Source organism: Homarus americanus, unplaced genomic scaffold, assembly GCF_018991925.1.
Source record: "Homarus americanus isolate GMGI-L3 unplaced genomic scaffold, GMGI_Hamer_2.0 scaffold31037, whole genome shotgun sequence".
Classification (NCBI taxonomy): Eukaryota; Metazoa; Arthropoda; class Malacostraca; order Decapoda; family Nephropidae; genus Homarus; species Homarus americanus.
The window spans coordinates 957479-976238 of NW_024722227.1; the positions used below are offsets into that span (position 1 = coordinate 957479).

General features: G+C 40.5%; 1 protein-coding gene and 1 long non-coding RNA gene across 7 annotated transcripts in view; both read left to right on the forward strand.

Annotated features, from left to right (window-relative positions):
* LOC121862250 overlaps positions 1-9893 on the forward strand; it is a 38568-nt gene extending 28675 nt beyond the window's left edge. For 3 of the 6 annotated variants that reach the window (XM_042360351.1, XM_042360349.1, XM_042360352.1), the window contains 12 exons: positions 17-79; positions 825-962; positions 1474-1699; positions 2341-2405; positions 3421-3628; positions 4138-4398; positions 4656-4792; positions 5074-6332; positions 6475-6652; positions 7125-7273; positions 7622-7767; positions 8868-9891. In XM_042360351.1, coding sequence (XP_042216285.1) covers positions 17-79; positions 825-962; positions 1474-1699; positions 2341-2405; positions 3421-3628; positions 4138-4398; positions 4656-4792; positions 5074-6332; positions 6475-6652; positions 7125-7273; positions 7622-7767; positions 8868-8998 — 2961 coding nt within the window. In that variant the 3' untranslated portion in view covers positions 8999-9891. Of the gene's footprint in view, positions 1-16; positions 80-824; positions 963-1473; positions 1700-2340; positions 2406-3420; positions 3629-4137; positions 4399-4655; positions 4793-5073; positions 6333-6474; positions 6653-7124; positions 7274-7621; positions 7768-8867 lie in introns of all 6 variants that reach the window. The other 3 variants (XM_042360347.1, XM_042360350.1, XM_042360348.1) reach the window with 3 other exon arrangements.
* Positions 9894-15560: 5667 nt separating this feature from the next.
* On the forward strand, positions 15561-16426 carry LOC121862536. The gene is made up of 2 exons (XR_006088251.1): positions 15561-15599; positions 15983-16426. It is a non-coding gene; the product is annotated as an uncharacterized LOC121862536 (long non-coding RNA).
* Positions 16427-18760: the final 2334 nt, after the last annotated feature.

Here is an 18760-nt window from a genome sequence, read left to right on the forward strand (position 1 = left end):
ACTCCTCCTTTTGCAGGCATCAGATGGGGATTTCATTACTGACTTGATGTTCAATCTAGCTGAGAACGAAGATGAGGAGGTATATTGTTTGTAATGTTTCTAGGTGGTATATACATAATGTTTTTATTGTTCATTTCTCCACTATAGATTTACAATATTGTGTGTATTTATAAGAGTGATGCTATCAGTGTAAGAGGGGTGCTATCAGTGTAAGAGTTGACTAGAGTTAGTGGGTAAAGAGATGAGGTTAGATAAAAGAGAGGTGAAGGGGCAGGACAGTGTAGCAGCTTTAACCATCCCTCGCGTCTATGTAATGATAAGAATGAAGAATAAAATGAATAGGAAAAAGGTAGAGGACGAAATTTAGAAGATACTGTTTATTTCCAAGACTTAATCTGTGTTGGCTTCTGCAGTAGGAATTGTTGGGTTGGTGCATTAAGTACAGGTTGTGTTGGATAAAATATATACGCACTGCCTTAAAGATCTTTTGTTGCTATCGTGTGAATGTTTCTATATTACAACAAAAAAATTTACCTCAGTTTCGGGTGACATCGCTCCTCAACAAGTGAGAGCTGTAATAGAAATATTCATACTATCTCCACAAAAATCTAAGACAGTGTGCATAGCTTTTCCTAAGACACCTTTTAATATTAAGATCTAGTGTTGTAAGGATGGGAAGATTGCCATCATCATCATCATCTACACTTGCATGGTTAGAATATGGTGTACATCTCTGTGTAATTCCTGTATCATTGTCTTTATTTAACAATTTTTAATTTGGTGTTTGGGACACTTGGGTAATTCTCTTTTTGTCTGGTTCTTAGGCATCAGATGAGGAGGACCTGGTGGTAGATGAGGTGGTGTCCCTCTCCATGGCTGGGGGAAACAGACAGCGCTCGGAGTCCTTCTGTTCCATCACCGGTCCGTGTGTGCCGCCAGATCTTCTCCTGGACACCAGAAAGGTAAAGAAATAAAGAACTTCTCTCACTGAGCAGAAAATTGAGTTTATTTAATTTTTCTGATGTCAGAGTTGTTGAAGAGGATGGGAAGAAGGGGGGAAGGGCCTTAAGGTTGTCTGGCCATCAGTAAAAGGTGACAAATTAAGTAAACTTGTTGGCAATGTTCAGCTTTAGAAAGAGCGAATATATTAACTTGTGAGGTCAAGCTAACTGTTACAGAAGCTTAATAGCTTATAAGAACATAAGAAAATAAGGAGTGCAATAGGCTGGTTAGCCTGTGCATGGCATCTCCTGTCGAGAGTTACAACCACTCTCTATCATCCTTGAATCTATCTAGCCTTTTAAAACTTTCCAGCATTCCAGCACTTACTGTGGTTATTATCATAACCACAACAGGAAACTGGCGGTCTCCAATTTTATTTGTTTATTTTTTACAGGAGTTTTTTTTTTTTTAGCATTGTGGACTGAAAAGAGGAATTTCTGAGCTAGTTACTTATTATGCATATTGTTGCAGATCCAGGATGAGGAAGGTGTGTCTCTTGGTGAAGTGAGAGAAGAAGACATTATGACAGAGATTGCTGGGGAGCTGGAGGACTCCATGCTGCTGGAGGATTCTCCGGAGCTCATAGAGGACGTGATGACTCCTGCGCTACACACACAGGCTGATGTGGTGGATGATACTGTCAAGTCAACAATGAAAGATGAAGTCAAGCACAGGGTGAAGCAGGAACCCCAGTCAGGTCAGCAGAGTATGGGAACACATTTACTGTACCTACCTAATGGCCACCACAACTAGAGGTGGCCAGGGAAGGGTCTGTAACTTAAGATGTCATTGTTTGGATCACTTTCACTCACACAAACAGTTAAGCCTTGGTACTTTTTATTGAAATGTCTGACTAAATATATTACTGTCCATGTGTACCTATAATAATTAATATTGTATTTGTACCTTGTTATACCTACAGTGTTATATACTGTACCATGTTATACCTATAGTGTTATATACTGTACCTTGTTATACCTATAGTGTTATATACTGTACCATGTTATACCTATAGTGTTATATACTGTACCTTGTTATACCTATAGTGTTATATACTGTACCATGTTATACCTATAGTGTTATATACTGTACCATGTTATACCTATAGTGTTATATACTGTACCTTGTTATACCTATAGTGTTATATACTGTACCATGTTATACTCACAGTAAATATTAGAAATGGTATCCACTTCCAACATTTACTGTGACCATGTACTCTCCATAGAACATGGTAAATAACTATATTGTTAATTATTGCAAGTACAAGGGACTTCTTTAACACACTGTACTGTATATAATGACTTAATTTGACTTGTATCACATTCACTGGCACAGGTACTGAGGCTTCCATGTGTGAAACTGAACACGAGGAAATTGAATCTCAAGTCGTAAACAAGAAGGTGAGTTTTGTGTCACGGAGGAAAGTGGTGGTATTGAGGTGCTGTGGTGGAGGAGTTAGGAAGATACTGGGTGGTAGTCTTGTTGCTGGGAGCTTCACTCGACTAACTCTACCCAGTAAGGTGAGATGAGGGGGGGAGGGGGGGTGAGTGATGTGTGGGGGAAGGGTAGCTGGTACTGTACTGTAGTGAATGGTATATGTCACTCAGCAGACAATGTGGCAGGTGGGTGATACAGTAATTCACTTAACTTTTTTGTTCTGTTGACGAGTTCCCTGCCGGTGAAGCTGGAAGATAATGTACAGTACAAGAGGCTTGAGCTGTTTGCCACAGTCGTATTAGTTGCATTATAGAGTTTTTAATCTTGTTTTTGTAAGGTCTTGTAATGGTGTGCGTGTGTGTGTCCTAAAAGTGTACATGGATTGACGAACACCATTGCCAACTGACTATTATAATTTTGTTCTTCATATGCATCGTTATGTGAAGTGTGGGGGGGGGGGTGTTCGTCATTCTTGCACGATAACTTCATAAAATTAGTCGGATAACTTTGTTGTTTGTTGTAGAGGAGCTTCATTGATCTCACACACACAAAGCACAAACAGCAAATATCTCGTCGATGCCTTGGAGCCTGATATTAGATATTTAGAGCTTCTTAACACACCTTAGTAGGAGTGAGTGGATGACTGTGTGCCTGAGTGTGTGTAGATGTGCCTGTGTTTCCTCTTGATTTTAGCCACCCTACAATATAGTGGATAAAGACAGCTTGAAAAGCAGTGACATAACCCCAGAAGTATTAAGAGACTTAAAGTGTGATACATTAGAGATTAATTTTTGTCATAGATTTTACATACTCATTTGTACAATAATTCGTGCCATAAATTGTTTTTTTGTATTGTTGCGATCTACTTGGTGTTTGGATTATACAGTACTGTATTTACATATATTAATAATGGTGTCTTATATTCCTTCTATTTGTTTTAGTTTCGATGTTAAAATTGACTGAATGTTGTGTGTACAGACTCTGCAGGGCTCCAGAACCCTTCAGATTGATGGCAAGGATGTTAAGCTGCCAGCTGGGTCCATTATCTTGGCCATGGTGAACGAATCTGGTTCGTTGGTTCCTCTACCGCAGCTCCCGGTACCCGCCCAGTCTCTCACACGCACTGTTAAGGTCGAAACCCACGACGAAGAGATTGACATAGAGACTGTTGCTGAAGAGACCCCAGGTATACTGTAGTGTAGTTAGTGTTCTCTCAAGGGATCACCTCTAATAGTTTGTTTCACCCCAAGAACAGTCCCCACAACTGATTTTTTGTTTTTGTTCAGTAAAATGCACATACTAGAAATACCTGCACCTGTACAATATAAGTATCTATGCATTTGCACAATTGTTCTGATATTTTATGTAGTCATGAGCAACAATTGTTCGAACACACACATTTACTCTGACAATGACGGTGGTTGGAGGTGTGGACAGTACAGTGCTCTAGCTAACTCATTATAGAATTCCAACATGGAGGGGGGGGGGTCGCATGACAATTGCACGTGACCATAATTACTCTGACTGATATGAATAAAAGCAAAGTGGTGATGTACTGGTTAAGTGGGAGAACAGTGGGTGTGTACTGTACTGGTCACATCCAGTACAAGTGTTGAAGGGGTAAGAAATGGTGTGCCTTTCAGCACATTATGAAATTGCCTCTGATAAATGTCATTATATATTCTGCTCTCACAGTTCTGGAGGCTGGTGATCTAGACAGTCTTCTGGCCCAGTTTGAGGCATCTGAGGCTGTCAACAAATCAGGTAATAACAACACTAAGGCTGTCAGCAAGAGCAGCAAACAGTTAAAATCTGTAGGATTGACCTCTTCTGTGGCCGGCAACCGTAGATCTTCAGGTTCTGGGATATCGTCGTCTAGCAACTTGCCGCAGGCCTCACCCACTCACCAGAATATTAAAGATGCCTTGCCTAAGGAGATAATTGAGAAGATCAAAGGTCAGTTGTAAATATTGATGCGAATGAACTAAGTAGAAAACAAAAATTATGCTAGATTTAGATTTATATATAATATTCACTGTGAATTGTATCATTTACAGGGTTGTTATTAAGTTCTATTTTGGGTTTGATAGATTTATTATGCCTCGTTAATAAGTGTAATGTAGTATTTTTTATCCGGACACTCCCACCCCTCACTAGTCTGGACAGGCGAGGAATAACTGTACAGGTATTTAATTATTATTATTCTTCAACAGCGTCAACAAAGCGCAAAAGTACACAGATGTTGCCTGAGCCACTGGTGGTGAGGAAGGGCCGCGGTGTGAAGCAACAAGAGGTCAACCCACACCGTAGTAAAGCTCATCGTGTAGTGTCTCAATCCACGACCCCACAGGTATGATCTCACTAACATTTGTCTGGTAATATAACACCCTAGAACTGAATTTAAATTTGTATAATGATAATCTCCAGCAACAAGGATGTGGGGTGTTGTTATTCAGTTAGTATTTTGTCATATTTTGATGCCTTACTCCAGGTCATTGTACATAATGATAACTTTTGAAGTGGATGAAATTTCTGCATTCATTAAGGGTGAAGATGTATTATTCACCACAAAAGTTGGTTCCATGGGCATTATTGGTCACGTGTAAAAGCATTTATATTTTCTCCTCACAGAATACAACGGATCTCCGTGTGCCGCCTCCATTGGACCATGACTACTGCATCTCGTCAGAAAAATCGAAGAAGAACAAGCACAGTGAGAGTCGAGCCGCCAGTAACGAAGGTCTGTTTAACAAACTGCCCGACTACTACACCACCATCCCCAGACATGATGCTAAGAAACAGAGCATATCTTCCGACGAAGGGAACGATGATGGAGGCAAGAAAGACAGTGGGGTGGAATCTGGGGACGTGAGCGATGCCAGCGTAGAGACGGAGGAACGTAGAAAGGATGGAAAGGACTCGAGAGCTGTTACCAGGGACTGGAGGAACAAAGAGAACAGAGATGAAGGGGCTGGTTATAATAAGGACAGTAATATTGATATATATAACAAACTGCCAGCTTATATGACAGACATCGGTAACTCCAAACCCAAAGATGATGTGGAGGCCGATGGTAATGGTAGTGATGGAGAGAAAGAAGAAGAAAAGATGGTGGAAGACAAGCCAGAGGCGAAGAAGATTAAAAGGAAGCTCAATTTATCTGAATATCGTCAAAGAATCCAGAGCACGCAGAGTAGTCGCTGCCCCTCACCTGCTCTCACAGACACCTCTCAGGCCCCTTCTGGTGTTACGTCCCTGCAGGTGTCTGAGTTGGTGGGAAAAATGGAGAGTGCAAAGACCGAAAATCTGGAGAAGAAACAACTGGACAAACCTGAAAGTGACTCCAGCAGGCATGTGGCACAGGACGAAGAGATGGAGGAAGGGGAGTTGAAAGGAGACTCTGAATCGGAAACCCCAGTCAAACCACACTCTGGAGGTACAACAACTACGGGGTGTCTTGACAATTCAACCTCTGCCAAGTTGCCAAAAGATCTAGAGGCTAAATCACCAGAGAAATCACTGTCGGTCTTATCATTGTCATACAACAGTTGTTCGGCCGGTAACTTTGATGGATGCTGGAAGAGCGGTTCACACGGTCCTTCGTCACGGAGATGGTCGTCCTCGAGTAGGAGCAGAAGTCGTAGCAAAAGTCCAGTCATTATTAAAAAACATTCTTCACGTAAGCACAGATCCTCCCGTGGAAAGAGGAGAAGAACTCACAGGTGCTCTCGTTCCTCACAGTCGCCACATAGTTCATCACGGAGACGGTGGTCAAGGTCTCGTTCTCGCTCAAGATCAAAAGGAAGGTCTTGTTCGTCGTCCAGTTGCAGCTCTACACGTTCCAGTTCAAGATCACGATCTCGTTCTAACTCCGTTAAGACCAGAGACAGGTTTGTGATGGAATAATTTCATGTGAATTCGTGATAAATTTATGTAGTCCATTGTAACACTTTTTCTGCCTAGTGAAGTTAACATTAAAGAAAAAGTCCACAAAAATAGGCTTGTGTGTTAATTTATCATCTCTTCCATCAGATGGGTGTACTCACACAGACTTGCCAGCAGAGAAAGAAGACGAAGATCTCACAGTCGTTCCCGGTCTCTGTCTTCATCGCGTTACAGCAGAGTGACAAGATCGCGCTCTCCAGTGTGGGGCCCAAACAGACAGTCACGATCTCCTCACCATCGACTTCCTCTGAGGCCCAGGAGACCAGTAAGACGTTTTGTGTGTCGTTGAGTAGTTAACTACTGTATTGCATGGCAGCAAAATTCTACTCCCACACAGTTAACGGTATCACACCTACACCTCCCAACACAACCGTCCACAAACACACATCTTGACAACCTCCTCTATACAAGACCGTAAGTACAGATCACACACCCATAAGAACTTCATACCTCAGGAACCACTGTCCTTTGAGAAGTAAAAGAGTACAGTAAATGAAGTGCAACAGGTGAGAAGCAAACAAATGACATATGTAAAAGATTAAAGGAAGTACAACTGGTTATAAAAATTTTGAAAAACAAGAAGTAACTTGAATTAGTAAAGGTATTGTACTCGTAAATTAGTAGAGGTAGTATTGTACTCTAGTGAAAACTCTTCAAGTACTAAGACTTATCAGTTACCACATGTACACTGAACCAACTGTGTGTTACTAATTGTAAAACTTTGTTTTTGTTTACAGGAAGATGAAGACAGGACCAGACAGGTTGAAGAGAGGAGAGTCATTTACATCGGCCGTATATCTGAGGGCACCACTAAGGGGGACCTTCGCCGCCGCTTCCAGAAGTTTGGAGATATTGTTGACATCAGCGTACACTTCAGAGAACATGGGTGAGTGTTGCCATTTTATTTATCTCTTGTTCACTTGATACAATGTAAAGAACTACATCACGATACGATTATTATTATTATGAAGAGTTGAGTACAGAAACTGCTTCGTTAAATGTTAATTGTTATTTCGCTATCATGTTGCTGACAACCATTACCCAAATTTATTTAGTGTCACACAATGTCTCAATATCATGTGCTGTCACCATATTACTATGTGACGTGCAGTGTATGCCACCCAACCAGTGGTACTGTATGTTGTTTCAACCAAAAGTTTATATTTTATTTATATTATTTTTCTTCAGATTACCAATTGTAAATAATGACATTTACCATTGATCTATTCACCAGTGACAACTATGGATTTGTGACTTATAAAAATAGAGATGAAGCTTACAATGCTGTTGAGCACGGCAATGATGACCCCTCTGTACCACGCTATGATCTGTGCTTTGGTGGTCGCAGAGCTTTCTGCAAAGTCCAGTATTCTGATTTAGGTGAGTAAATATTAAGGTTAGACTGAGACAGGAACTTTATTAAAAAAGCATCAGTACAGGTGTAGCACATATTGTTATTCTGTACAGGTAGAGAAATTTCATGAGGCGACAGTTTCATTAAAGGTGAGATCACAGATATTGATAGTAATGGTGGTGTAGACGTGTTGGGATTCTTGGGAGAGAAGAGGTTCTCAGAATAAGATTTAGAGGCTATTGATTATATACATACTGTATATGTCTGTGATAATTTGTGAGATGTAGAAGAACTTTTTGTTGAAATTATTGTTCGATATTAGTGGTACAGGTTGGACCTCGATAATCCGGGTAGCTTGGGACCAGACCGGTTCCAGATTAGCAAAAATTCTGAATCATTGAAGCGGAGGCCAAAAAAGGGCAAAAACAATGCATAAAATGTACTACTGGTGCCAATACAACTTGCATCAACATAAATCTAGCCCAGGCTTACTGGCCCTCTCTATGACAAAGTATTAGTGCTATGGCACAAGTTTACTGTATTGTGACACAGAAATAAGTAGATTAGCAGAAAAAGCAAAGAGAAAATTGTATATTATAGGCCTACTGATACCTGGAAACTAACGACAGCCAGATTCAAACGCCGTCCCGAACCATAGAAAGTGCCAAACTATCGGGTTCAGGATTAGTGAGGTCCAACCTGTACTGGACAGATAATACAGCAACATGATGAGATAAATGTCTCCTGGAAGATTATTAAGTTTCTATATTATATGAAAGTGTGTATCTTCTACATTCTCGTAATACTGCAACTATAAAGTGTTTATGAGTAGAATAAAAAGTTGTGTTGTATTGTTAAGACCTCTTAGTGTGCTATTATTATCAATATAGTTATGGTGTTATTACATACTGGGTTAAATGAGTTTGTGGTTTTATAATACTTTAAAAATTTTCTATTGTGTACTTGTATTCAGTTTATTATTTTAATTTAATTTCAAAATTTTAGAGGTGTACAGTATTTGAGTATTGGGTTTAAGTTTGTGGTTTATCAATTTTTTTGTGTGTGCATTTGTATATACTGTATTAGGTTTAATGTCGATGGTTTATATTATAATGTGTTTGTACAGATGCTCAGGCCAACAACTCGCAGTACGTTGGGGCGGCAGTTGGGGTCCCCGTACCCGCCAGACCACCTCCTAGTGACTCCATGGACTTTGATTCTCTGCTTCGTGCAGCTATGAAGAGGAAAACACGATGACCTTGGGGTTACATAGCTTTTTCCTTTGTAGTAAGAATCTATAGCTGACCTGTCGTGTAAATAGGTTAACAATTTTGTTGATAATAATAGTAGTCAGTGAGTCAGTCATGAATTTGTTAGGATTTTTTATTTTTTGTTTGTATTTTTTTATTATTAATTTTTTTTAATATTAATATTTTGCTTATGGATATATCCCTGGCATTATATATATATATATATATATTATTCTTGTGACAGTTTTTGAAGTAGGGACGGCCATCCCCTCCCCTCATGGTCCTAAAATATTTGTACATAGCACAGGCCATGTTTCTTCAATACACAAGTTAAGAGAGGGAAAAAATTCATCACCTGGGATGAGAGAATCTATGAGCGGCGTCACGAGTCTCCGGGTACTGTGATGATCTCTTTTGTGGATCATTGTGCTCTTGGGCCGGACCATAGTCACATTGTTGAACCGGGGGAAAAACTCTTGCAGCTGTTGAGATTTTTTAGAGTTGACACTTGACATTTACCTTGTTTAAAGTTTTTATTTGGGTCGAGGAGTAGTGTTGCCCGGCGTGTCCCATCCGGAGTCTTGAAGTTCATTAACACACACAAAATGGAAGGAGGGGAGGGTATGTACCACAATATACTGTAACCCCCTTATCCCTTCCTCCTGATGTGAACCTGATGAAGTGGGATGTGTAATGCTTATATCAGTCATGCCTTAATTTAATTGATCGGGAATCAAAACACAGTTCTTCAACAGTTGTATGTGACTGGATAACTTAAAACAGACAGTGAATTTATACTATCCCAAATGTGCAGTTAATTTAATTATTTACTTTGGAAATTTGTCATAATTGTTGTATGCAGTTGGTGTGTGATAACTGACATTTTTTCCAATATATATAAAATATATATATATATATATATATATATATATATATATATATATATATATATATATATATATATATATATATATATATATATATATATATATATACACTTACTCTCCTTTTCTTCCCCCTCATACACCACCATTATCAATCTCATAACACACCATAGGCTACCTTGTTAGGTATTGTAGATTAGTCTTAGGCTCTGTAAGGTACCAAGTTGGTTCTGTAGGCTAATGTGTATCATTGTAGGGTACACAGTTATTGTTCATCATTGTAGACTGCAGTTAGACACCAAAGGTTACTGTTTCATCATTATAAGCTATAGTTAGACACTAGGCTAGTGCTCATCACCCTAAACTCTTTTGGCACTGTAGGCTACATTTAGACACCATAGGCTACTTTGGTAAGACATCATACACTACTATGTTTAAACACTGTAGGCTTCTCTGTCAGACACTGTAGACTATTTCTGTTGCAACACTTTTAAAGATAATACTCTTTAAACTCACTCCAGTAATATTTGCTTGTTTATATGGATGTGAGGCAGCTTGCTGTACTGTTACAGAGGTTACACTATGTTGTACTGTACATTATCACCTGAATGTGTGTGTGTGTGTGTCCCTGCAGTAATAATGAGATTGTATCATCTTTATTCTTGTAGTGAAAGATGTTCTTATGCTTCCTTGCCATTAACCATAGAGCAGTTACAGTAAAGTTGTATGTAATGTGACTCATGTATTGGGCTCCCTCCCATCATATGTGAGAAGTGAAGGCATTTAGTTGCCAGGGCATCGCTGGTGCAGGTTATGGTGGGTAATTCTGGAGGGGAGATGTGGTGGTGGTGGCGGCTACTGCTGAGTGGACCTGTACAGCACTCGCCATCTGTCCTTAAGGGTTGCCAATTCTTGCCTGGGGCATTCTCGGTCCACCCAGCTGTGAATGGGTACCTAATTTTTACAATTGGGGAAAAGTTAAGGTGTTCGATTGTTGGGCTCACTCGTGCTGTATTTGAACATGTATAGATGGGGAGGGTGGGGGTTGATAAGTTGTTGGTTGTGCAGGAAGTCTTCAAATGGCCACAATTTTAGGGAGCATTTTTATTTTGGCATCTTGATTTTATATGTTTCTTCTATGAATACACAGGTAGAGGCCACTGTAGCTTTTGGTCCCTTGGTGGTGAACACATCTTGCTCCCTTGGGCAGTTTTATGTTCAACTGGTAAATCTGTCGCCATCATAGCTGTGAGACGTCTACCCACTGTAGTCTCGTCCAGCTTGGGTGTTCGTATGTTCTTCTAAAGCAGGGTGTTGGACAAATCCCCATTGAGTTAACCTAATATCTTTTGGGAAAAATAGGGTTAGGGGAAATGGCTGCTGATGGTAACATTTAGAATTTCTTCTAAATATAATTATATATTAACAACCAGATAATGAACATGTATTACTCAACGAGGAAGTGATGATGATAATCTTTTGGTGGTGATGATGATGAGGGGATTTCTCCTGGGTACTTAGGACACTTTACCATTTGGTTGTTGATTCCATGATTAGCAAAAATTTTGTACTCGCACGAATGAATTGTACATATATGTGACTTGTTAATTTTGTACTTTGGGCTGACTGCCACCAGACTCTTACTGCTGTGTAAGTTGTTTAAATTAGCCGTCTTCTCAGTTAGTGTCTTGATCTTCCTCACTCTTTCTTTTGCATTACCATCCAGAAAGTCTCTACATTTTCATTCCAGTCGAGTTAAGTGTGTCCGCATATGGTGGGAAATGGCACACAGGGTTCAGGGCTCAGCACACATCAGTTTTAAACAGACTGTAGTTGGTCAGTCAGGCTTTTTCTGCATTTGTTAGAGAAATGATTGATTATTATTTTTATAGAACTGATAATCAAATCTTTTGAAGAAACCTGCATTAGCTGAGGTTGACTGCACTCGTAGATTTTCACATTAGCTGAGGCACATGTGTGAGATGTGAAGCCACGAGTGTGTACTTTATGGTAACAGGAAGTGCAGGTGCCAGCTGTATGATGGAAATATGAATCAATACTGAGAGGCTTGGTTCTTACAAACATGTGCTTATCAGAACCTTGTAGGGGTTAGAAAAACTTGACACATAGTGGTAGGGAGAGCATCAAGGCTGGGTGTATTTTTTTTTACTTTGATCTTAGGTATGTCTCTCAGGAATCACTTCCTATAAGCCCTTATTTCCCATTAGACAGTTCAGTCCTTGTCAACATAAACCCTATGAATGATGGGGGATTACTGTACAGTACTGTATATGTGATGCTAATTATTTGCTATTTTAGTTTTATATATTTTCAGATGTTACTTTATTGTTGTTTATGCTCCTCACATAGGACAAACCTATTCACCTTAAGTATATTTAAAAAAATAATGATTCAAGAAACTTAGTTTGAGGTAATTGATGGTAATACCCCTGTATAGGTCTTGCCAGAGTGAGGATGATGTACCAGTGAACTTCTCAACATAGGATTATCATTATCAAATTTAATACAAAACTTAGAAGGTGTTAATTCTTTGTGGAGACTTTTTTTTATGGATGGGATCAGTTTGTGACCATAAATCACAATCTGGCCCTTGTTACCTCTTACCCGTATGTAACACTATATAACTTAATTAGATATACATAATGGTCACTTGAAGTCTTGCTGTAAGGTCTTGTGTTCACTGAGGAGGAGTATTTCTTATTAGACTTGGGTAAGGATACAGTTGCACTTTTTTTTCTTTTTTTTTTCTTTGGTAGAGCCAAAAGGTTACAAGCGTAACCTAATAGTATTTTTATAGAAATTGAAAATAGTAAAAAAATTAAATTAAATAAAAAATATATTTGGGAGGGGGTGGGATGGCTGGGAGGTGATGCATGGAGGAAGCCGCCGAGAAGAGAAGAGGTGAATATTGTCCGTCTGTGTGTTGGGGGCGTTGTAGAGTGGAAGGGGAGACTGTTGGCTGTGAAGATCTGGCAACACATGTTCTTGTCCAATATTCACCGCTGATCTCTTCCAAGGTTCATGTGATAGGGTGAGTCAGAGAGGCATTTTGGGGAAGTATGTACTGGATTGTATTTTGGGTATGTGAATTTTTTTTTCCATTGTTTTTTATTATGTAACCATCTTTCTCCACAACACTTGGTTATTATTATTATTATTAATATTATTATTATTATTATTATTATTATTATAATTATAATTGTACATATGGTACTTAAGTCCAGCCCAAATGTTAGTGGAAAGGATATTACTCAAGGTCTGCACAGCCATGACAGGTATTGCTCCTTCAGAGTGGTGTGGTATATATTAAAAGGTGAAAACACAAGTTATTTTCAAGGGTTTTTTATGTGATTTAAGTTTTTATATTTTTTTTTAATAATGCCTCATAGTTATTAGATGAGTCATTCTTAACAAAAAGTTTGTGGATAGGTGAGGTAAAGAGGTTCCTTGGTATGTCAATGGCTCATTTTGTACAGTGTGGTTGATGCTACTTACTGAACTTGACTGTGATAAGTAGCATTACTCTTCAGTAGCATGTACAGTACAGTATGCAGGTGTGTGTGTGTAAAGTTGTTTGTATGATAACTGTACTCAAGTTTGCGGTATGTGTAAAGTTGCCTTGTGGTGACTTTATGCTGGTTATTATGATGTAAAGTTGCTCTACAATAATTTTGTCAGTAAAGTTGCCTTGTGACAGCTTGTGATGAAAGTAGGAGGGTTGTGAAGCCCGTTTGTGGGTATAATTGAAGTGCCTCGCCATATGTTGAGTATAGTACTATATTGTTATTCACTTAAGTGTTAAGGTTTACATTCTAAATTTCTTTGCTGAGTATAAAGAAAAACTCGCATAGTGTTGACGTGTTTGATAGATAACATGTCTGTTTTATGGGTTTTTACTGTAAGTAATAATTTGACAGGAAAAGAATATTGTTGATTTAATTTAATGGGGAAATGAACAAATTAATAAGAAAGAAAATTTGAATATCTATCTAGTTGTATTAAATTTGTTATCTGTTGAACTTTTTGTTGGTCAGTAAATTTGTATCATCATCGAGGAATCAAAATGTAGGGTGTAAGTATGAAGTGATGTCAGTTCATGGTAACATTTAAAACATGTGTCATATGATGACCTTGTGGTTTGCAACCAATGTCAAAACATGAAATATGTAGCTATGATTTAGTTATACAGTAGACATTTTCATTATTTTTGGTGTTGAATCATAAGTACTTTATCTAATTACTTTTATATATATATATATATATATATATATATATATATATATATATATATATATATATATATATATATATATATATATATATATATATATATATATATATATATATATATATATATATATATTTTGGATGTCAATTGTCCATGTACATTTCTGAAAATGAAAGGGAAGTGGTGTTGAATGAAGGCCTGTGTCACCTGTCGTCCACCTCCACGCTCCCTCTTCCTGTAGCAGGGTTAACTGCTTTTTATGGCAGGGTGTGCTAAATATATAGTATAAATAAAGAGCAGGGCAGTGTGCTACTTGTGTATTTCCTCTTCCTTTTATTCTCAGCTTTACTTAGTTATATTCTATTCTGCGGATAAACCTGGGAAAACCACATCAGTCTATCATTACACATTTGTATAAATATTATACTTTCATCTTAGTCCACGCCAAATGATTAAATAACCCTCCACTTTTTGTAGAAACTGAGATAATTTTCCACAAACACTGGAGCAGGTTCAGATACATTCAGGAGCTGGTGCATGCCCAGTACTTGCCAACTGTGTGTAACAGATGTGACCAACCGTCTATAGTCGACCAGTGGTAAAAATGATAAAATATTATACAGTACCAATAGGCTGGGTGAGGTAACACAAGTTAACCCCTTTAATTCCATATATTCTGGTAATGAAAGAAAATGAGCCTTGCAGAGCCTTTTATGGGGTAACACCAATAATTCTCTCACCTTTATTTTTTAATATTTAATTCTTATTTATGTTTATACCAATTCTCAGCTGACTAGCCGTTAGGATAGTGCACTTGATATTAGGAGGTATTCTAAAGTCAATAGTATATACTTTTTACTACACAAAAACACCTGAGTACAATACTGTACAGTATTAAAGAAAAACTATTGGAATTTTCTGATGAAAAGGGGGGCTCTGGGCCCCCGGACCCCCTGGGTCCGCCTTGTAATCGTTTAGTCTCCAGGCATTTTCAGCGTGCGATTATTTTGTAAGTTTTTCACCTTAACCTTTAAACGAGTTGCTTTTGCTACTCAGTGTAGGTGTGGTCAAGTGTGGTCCTCAGAGTGTAGGCTGTGGTCAAGTGTGGTTCTCAGAGTGTAGGCTGTGGTCAAGTGTGGTCCTCAGTGTAGGTGTGGTCAAGTGTGGTCCTCAGTGTAGGTGTGGTCAAGTGTGGTCCTCAGAGTGTAGGCTGTGGTCAAGTGTGGTCCTCAGTGTAGGTGTGGTCAAATGTGGTCCTCGGAGTGTAGGCTGTGGTCAAGTGTGGTCCTCAGAGTGTAGGTGTAGTCAAGCAGTCCCCAGAGTGCAGGTGTTGGGTCAAGGTGGTCCTCAGGAGTGTAGGTGTTGTCAAGTGTGGCCCCTCAGAGTGTAGGTGTCAAGTGTGGTCCTTAGAGGTAGTGCACGGCGTCCTCAGAGTGGTGTAGTCAAGTGGTCCTCAGAGTGTAGGTGTAGTCAAGGTGGTCCCCAGAGTGTAGGTGTGGTCAAGTGTCCCCTCAGAGTGTAGGTGGTAGTCAAGTGTACCAGAGTGTGGTGCTCATGTAGTCCTCAGTGTAGGTGTTGTCATGTGGTCCGAGTAGGTGTAGTCAAGTGTGGTCTCAGAGAGTGTAGGTGTTGTCAAGGTGGTCTCAGAGTGTAGGTGTGGTCAAGTGTGTCCTCAGAGTGTAGGTGTAGCCTGGCGCGGTCTCACAGTGTAGGTGTAGTCAAGGTGGTCCTCAGAGTGTAGGTGTCACGCGGTCTCAGAGTGTAGGTGTAGTCAAGTGTGGTCCCTGAGTGTAGGTGTAGTCATGTGGTCCCCAGAGTGTGTAGGTGGTGTTTAATGTGTCCCCAGAGAGTGCACAAGTGTGGTCCTCAGAGTGTAGGTGTTGTCAAGTGTGGTCCTCAGAGTGTAGATGTGGTCAAGTGTGGTCCTCAGAGTGTAGATGTGGTCAAGTGTGGTCCTCAGAGTGTAGGTGTAGTCTAGTGTGGTCCTCAGAGTGTAGGCTGTGGTCAAGTGTGGTCCTCAGAGTGTAGATGTGGTCCTCAGTGTAGGTGTGGTCAAGTGTGGTCCTCAGTGTAGGTGTGGTCAAGTGTGGTCCTCAGTGTAGGTGTGGTCAAGTGTGGTCCTCAGTGTAGGTGTGGTCAAGTGTGGTCCTCAGAGTGTAGGTTTGGTCAAGTGCAACACAGTGACTAAGATGATTCCGGTGCGATAAACCTTCCGGGCTCGGCAATTACTGATGTTCATTATCGACATCTAAGATGTATGATTGATTTGTGAGAGCTGAAAATATTAATAAATACGGTAACGGAAGGTTTTGAATGAATTTCCTATTATATCTTGGGCAAACTGTCTACAGTATAAGGATGATATGAAACATACTACCAAAGACAATGAAAGCACAAATTGGGCAGTGCTTTGAAGTCGATGGAAATTGTGGGGTAAGAACACAAAAAATGAACCAATCAAATCCAAGAAATCCTGACCTAACCTAACATTACAAAATAATTAAATTTAATACCCAAAACTAAGCATTTACCCCGGAAGGTTTTGCACACGGAAGGTTTGTCGCACGACACCGGTATTATGTGAAATATCTGTGTGGACAGCACATTTTTCCCAACATTATTAAACGGAACAAATACAATTGACAGCTATTCTTTATATTTTAAGATACACTTAATAAACCAACAATGAATCACCCATCACCTGTAAGTCAATATTTTGAGCAAAGAGTTGGAGGATATTCTATAATTTGGGTAGTGTCTGTTTCTACAACATGTTTTCTGGTAGAAATTTCACATAATATGGATCTATGTCATCTAGATTATCCAAGTATACTGAGGGCTTTAGGACTAACAACACTTCAGACATAGACACAATAGAGCAGATTTCACCGAAACATTCAAAATCCTAAAAGTGATGGAAAACATGTGATGTCACTCACCACCAACACGAGGAGACATATAACTACAAGCTCGCCAAGTTATCATGCACAACGAACAAAATTAATTATTTCTTCACACAATTTGTAGGGAAGGTGCTGTAATTATATTTAATTTTCTCCCTTCTCTTCTAATCTTTATTTCTTAATTGGTTCTGTAGCGTAGTATTGTAGTGGATTCCTCCCCTACAAACGCTTGTCGCTGGCTAGCCGACCTCGCAAATTCCCCAGTGTATGCCTCGTGGTCTAGGTCAACCAGCGCCGCCTTACATGACGGAGGTCAACTATTAAGCCACGCCTACCTCCGCTATATAAGACCTGACCTCGTGGTGATCTACCTCTCTTTTCTACCTACACCAACGAGCAAGCAACACCACCTCCTCCGCTCCTGCCTGGCAGCCCTCGCTCCCGCCGGCGAGCATGGCGACCCACAAGCTGGTCCTCCTCTGAAAACCCTCACCAACCAGCTCTCTCTACTCAACGCTTGTAACCATGCTGCTTTCCCAGCACCAAGCTGCATTGTACATCCAATACAACATGTATACAGAGAGCACATTGTGAGTTTCCTTTCTCCATCCCATCCTGAGTGTGAACCAACATCACGTACCCCACAAATGGTGACCCCCGGAGAATCGCACTCAAACAGGATGGAGGAGAAACTGACCCACAAATGGTGACCCCCGAGAATCGCACTCACACAGGATGGAGGAGAAACTGACCCACAAATGGTGACCCCCGGAGAATCGCACTCAAACAGGATGGAGGGAACTGACCCACAAATGGTGACCCCCGGAGAATCGCACTCAAACAGGATGGAGGAGAAACTGACCCACAAATGGTGACCCCCGAGAATCGCACTCACACAGGATGGAGGAGAAACTGATCACTCTCCCAGTCTTCAAGTAACATGGAAGACTGGCTTATCCACACAGGGGCAGCTCTCATCGGCTCTAAAGCTACTGTCTCTACACCACAGGTTAGACGCCCTAGAGCAGCACTGTTTCTCTAAGCAGACACCAGCTCCTCTTCCTGCCCCAAGCACCACGTCCTACCGACCCCAGCACACCCGTCCTGCCTCAGACGCCGCCCCCGGCCCAGCAGTTCCCCCTGCCCAGGCGCTAGCCGCCCAGGCGATCGGTCACGTCTCTGTCACACACTGTTGGCAAATACTGGTCATGCACCGGCTCCTGAATGTACCTGAACCCGCTCCAGTGTTGGTCAAGTCTTGTTTTGAAAGAGCTCACACTCGGTGCCGTCACAACACTCTCTGGTAGATTGTTCCAAGAGTTTACAACCCTCACTCCGAAAAGTTTGCCCTCACGGTTTTCTGGACTTGCAGCTTCTTCAATCTTGAGCTGTGACCCCTTGTGGGGCGAGCGTCCGCCAGCTCCAAGTAAGGACACTCAACTGAGTAGTGCCCCCTGAGATGCTTATACACCTCAACTAGGTCCCCCCTTGCCCGTCTGTAGTATAAGCTAGGCAAGTTCAGGCGCTCCAATCTCTCAGGGTAGCTGAGGTGCCGAAGTGCAGGCACCAGTCTGGTGGCCCTCCTTTGAACATTTTCAACCAACTGACAGTCCCTGGCATATCTCGGGGACCAGATGGGGTGACAGTACTCCAGATGGGGAAGCACTTCACTCCTGAAGATCGTTACAAGGGATGGACCGTCTAGATATCTGAACGACCTTCTTATAAGACCC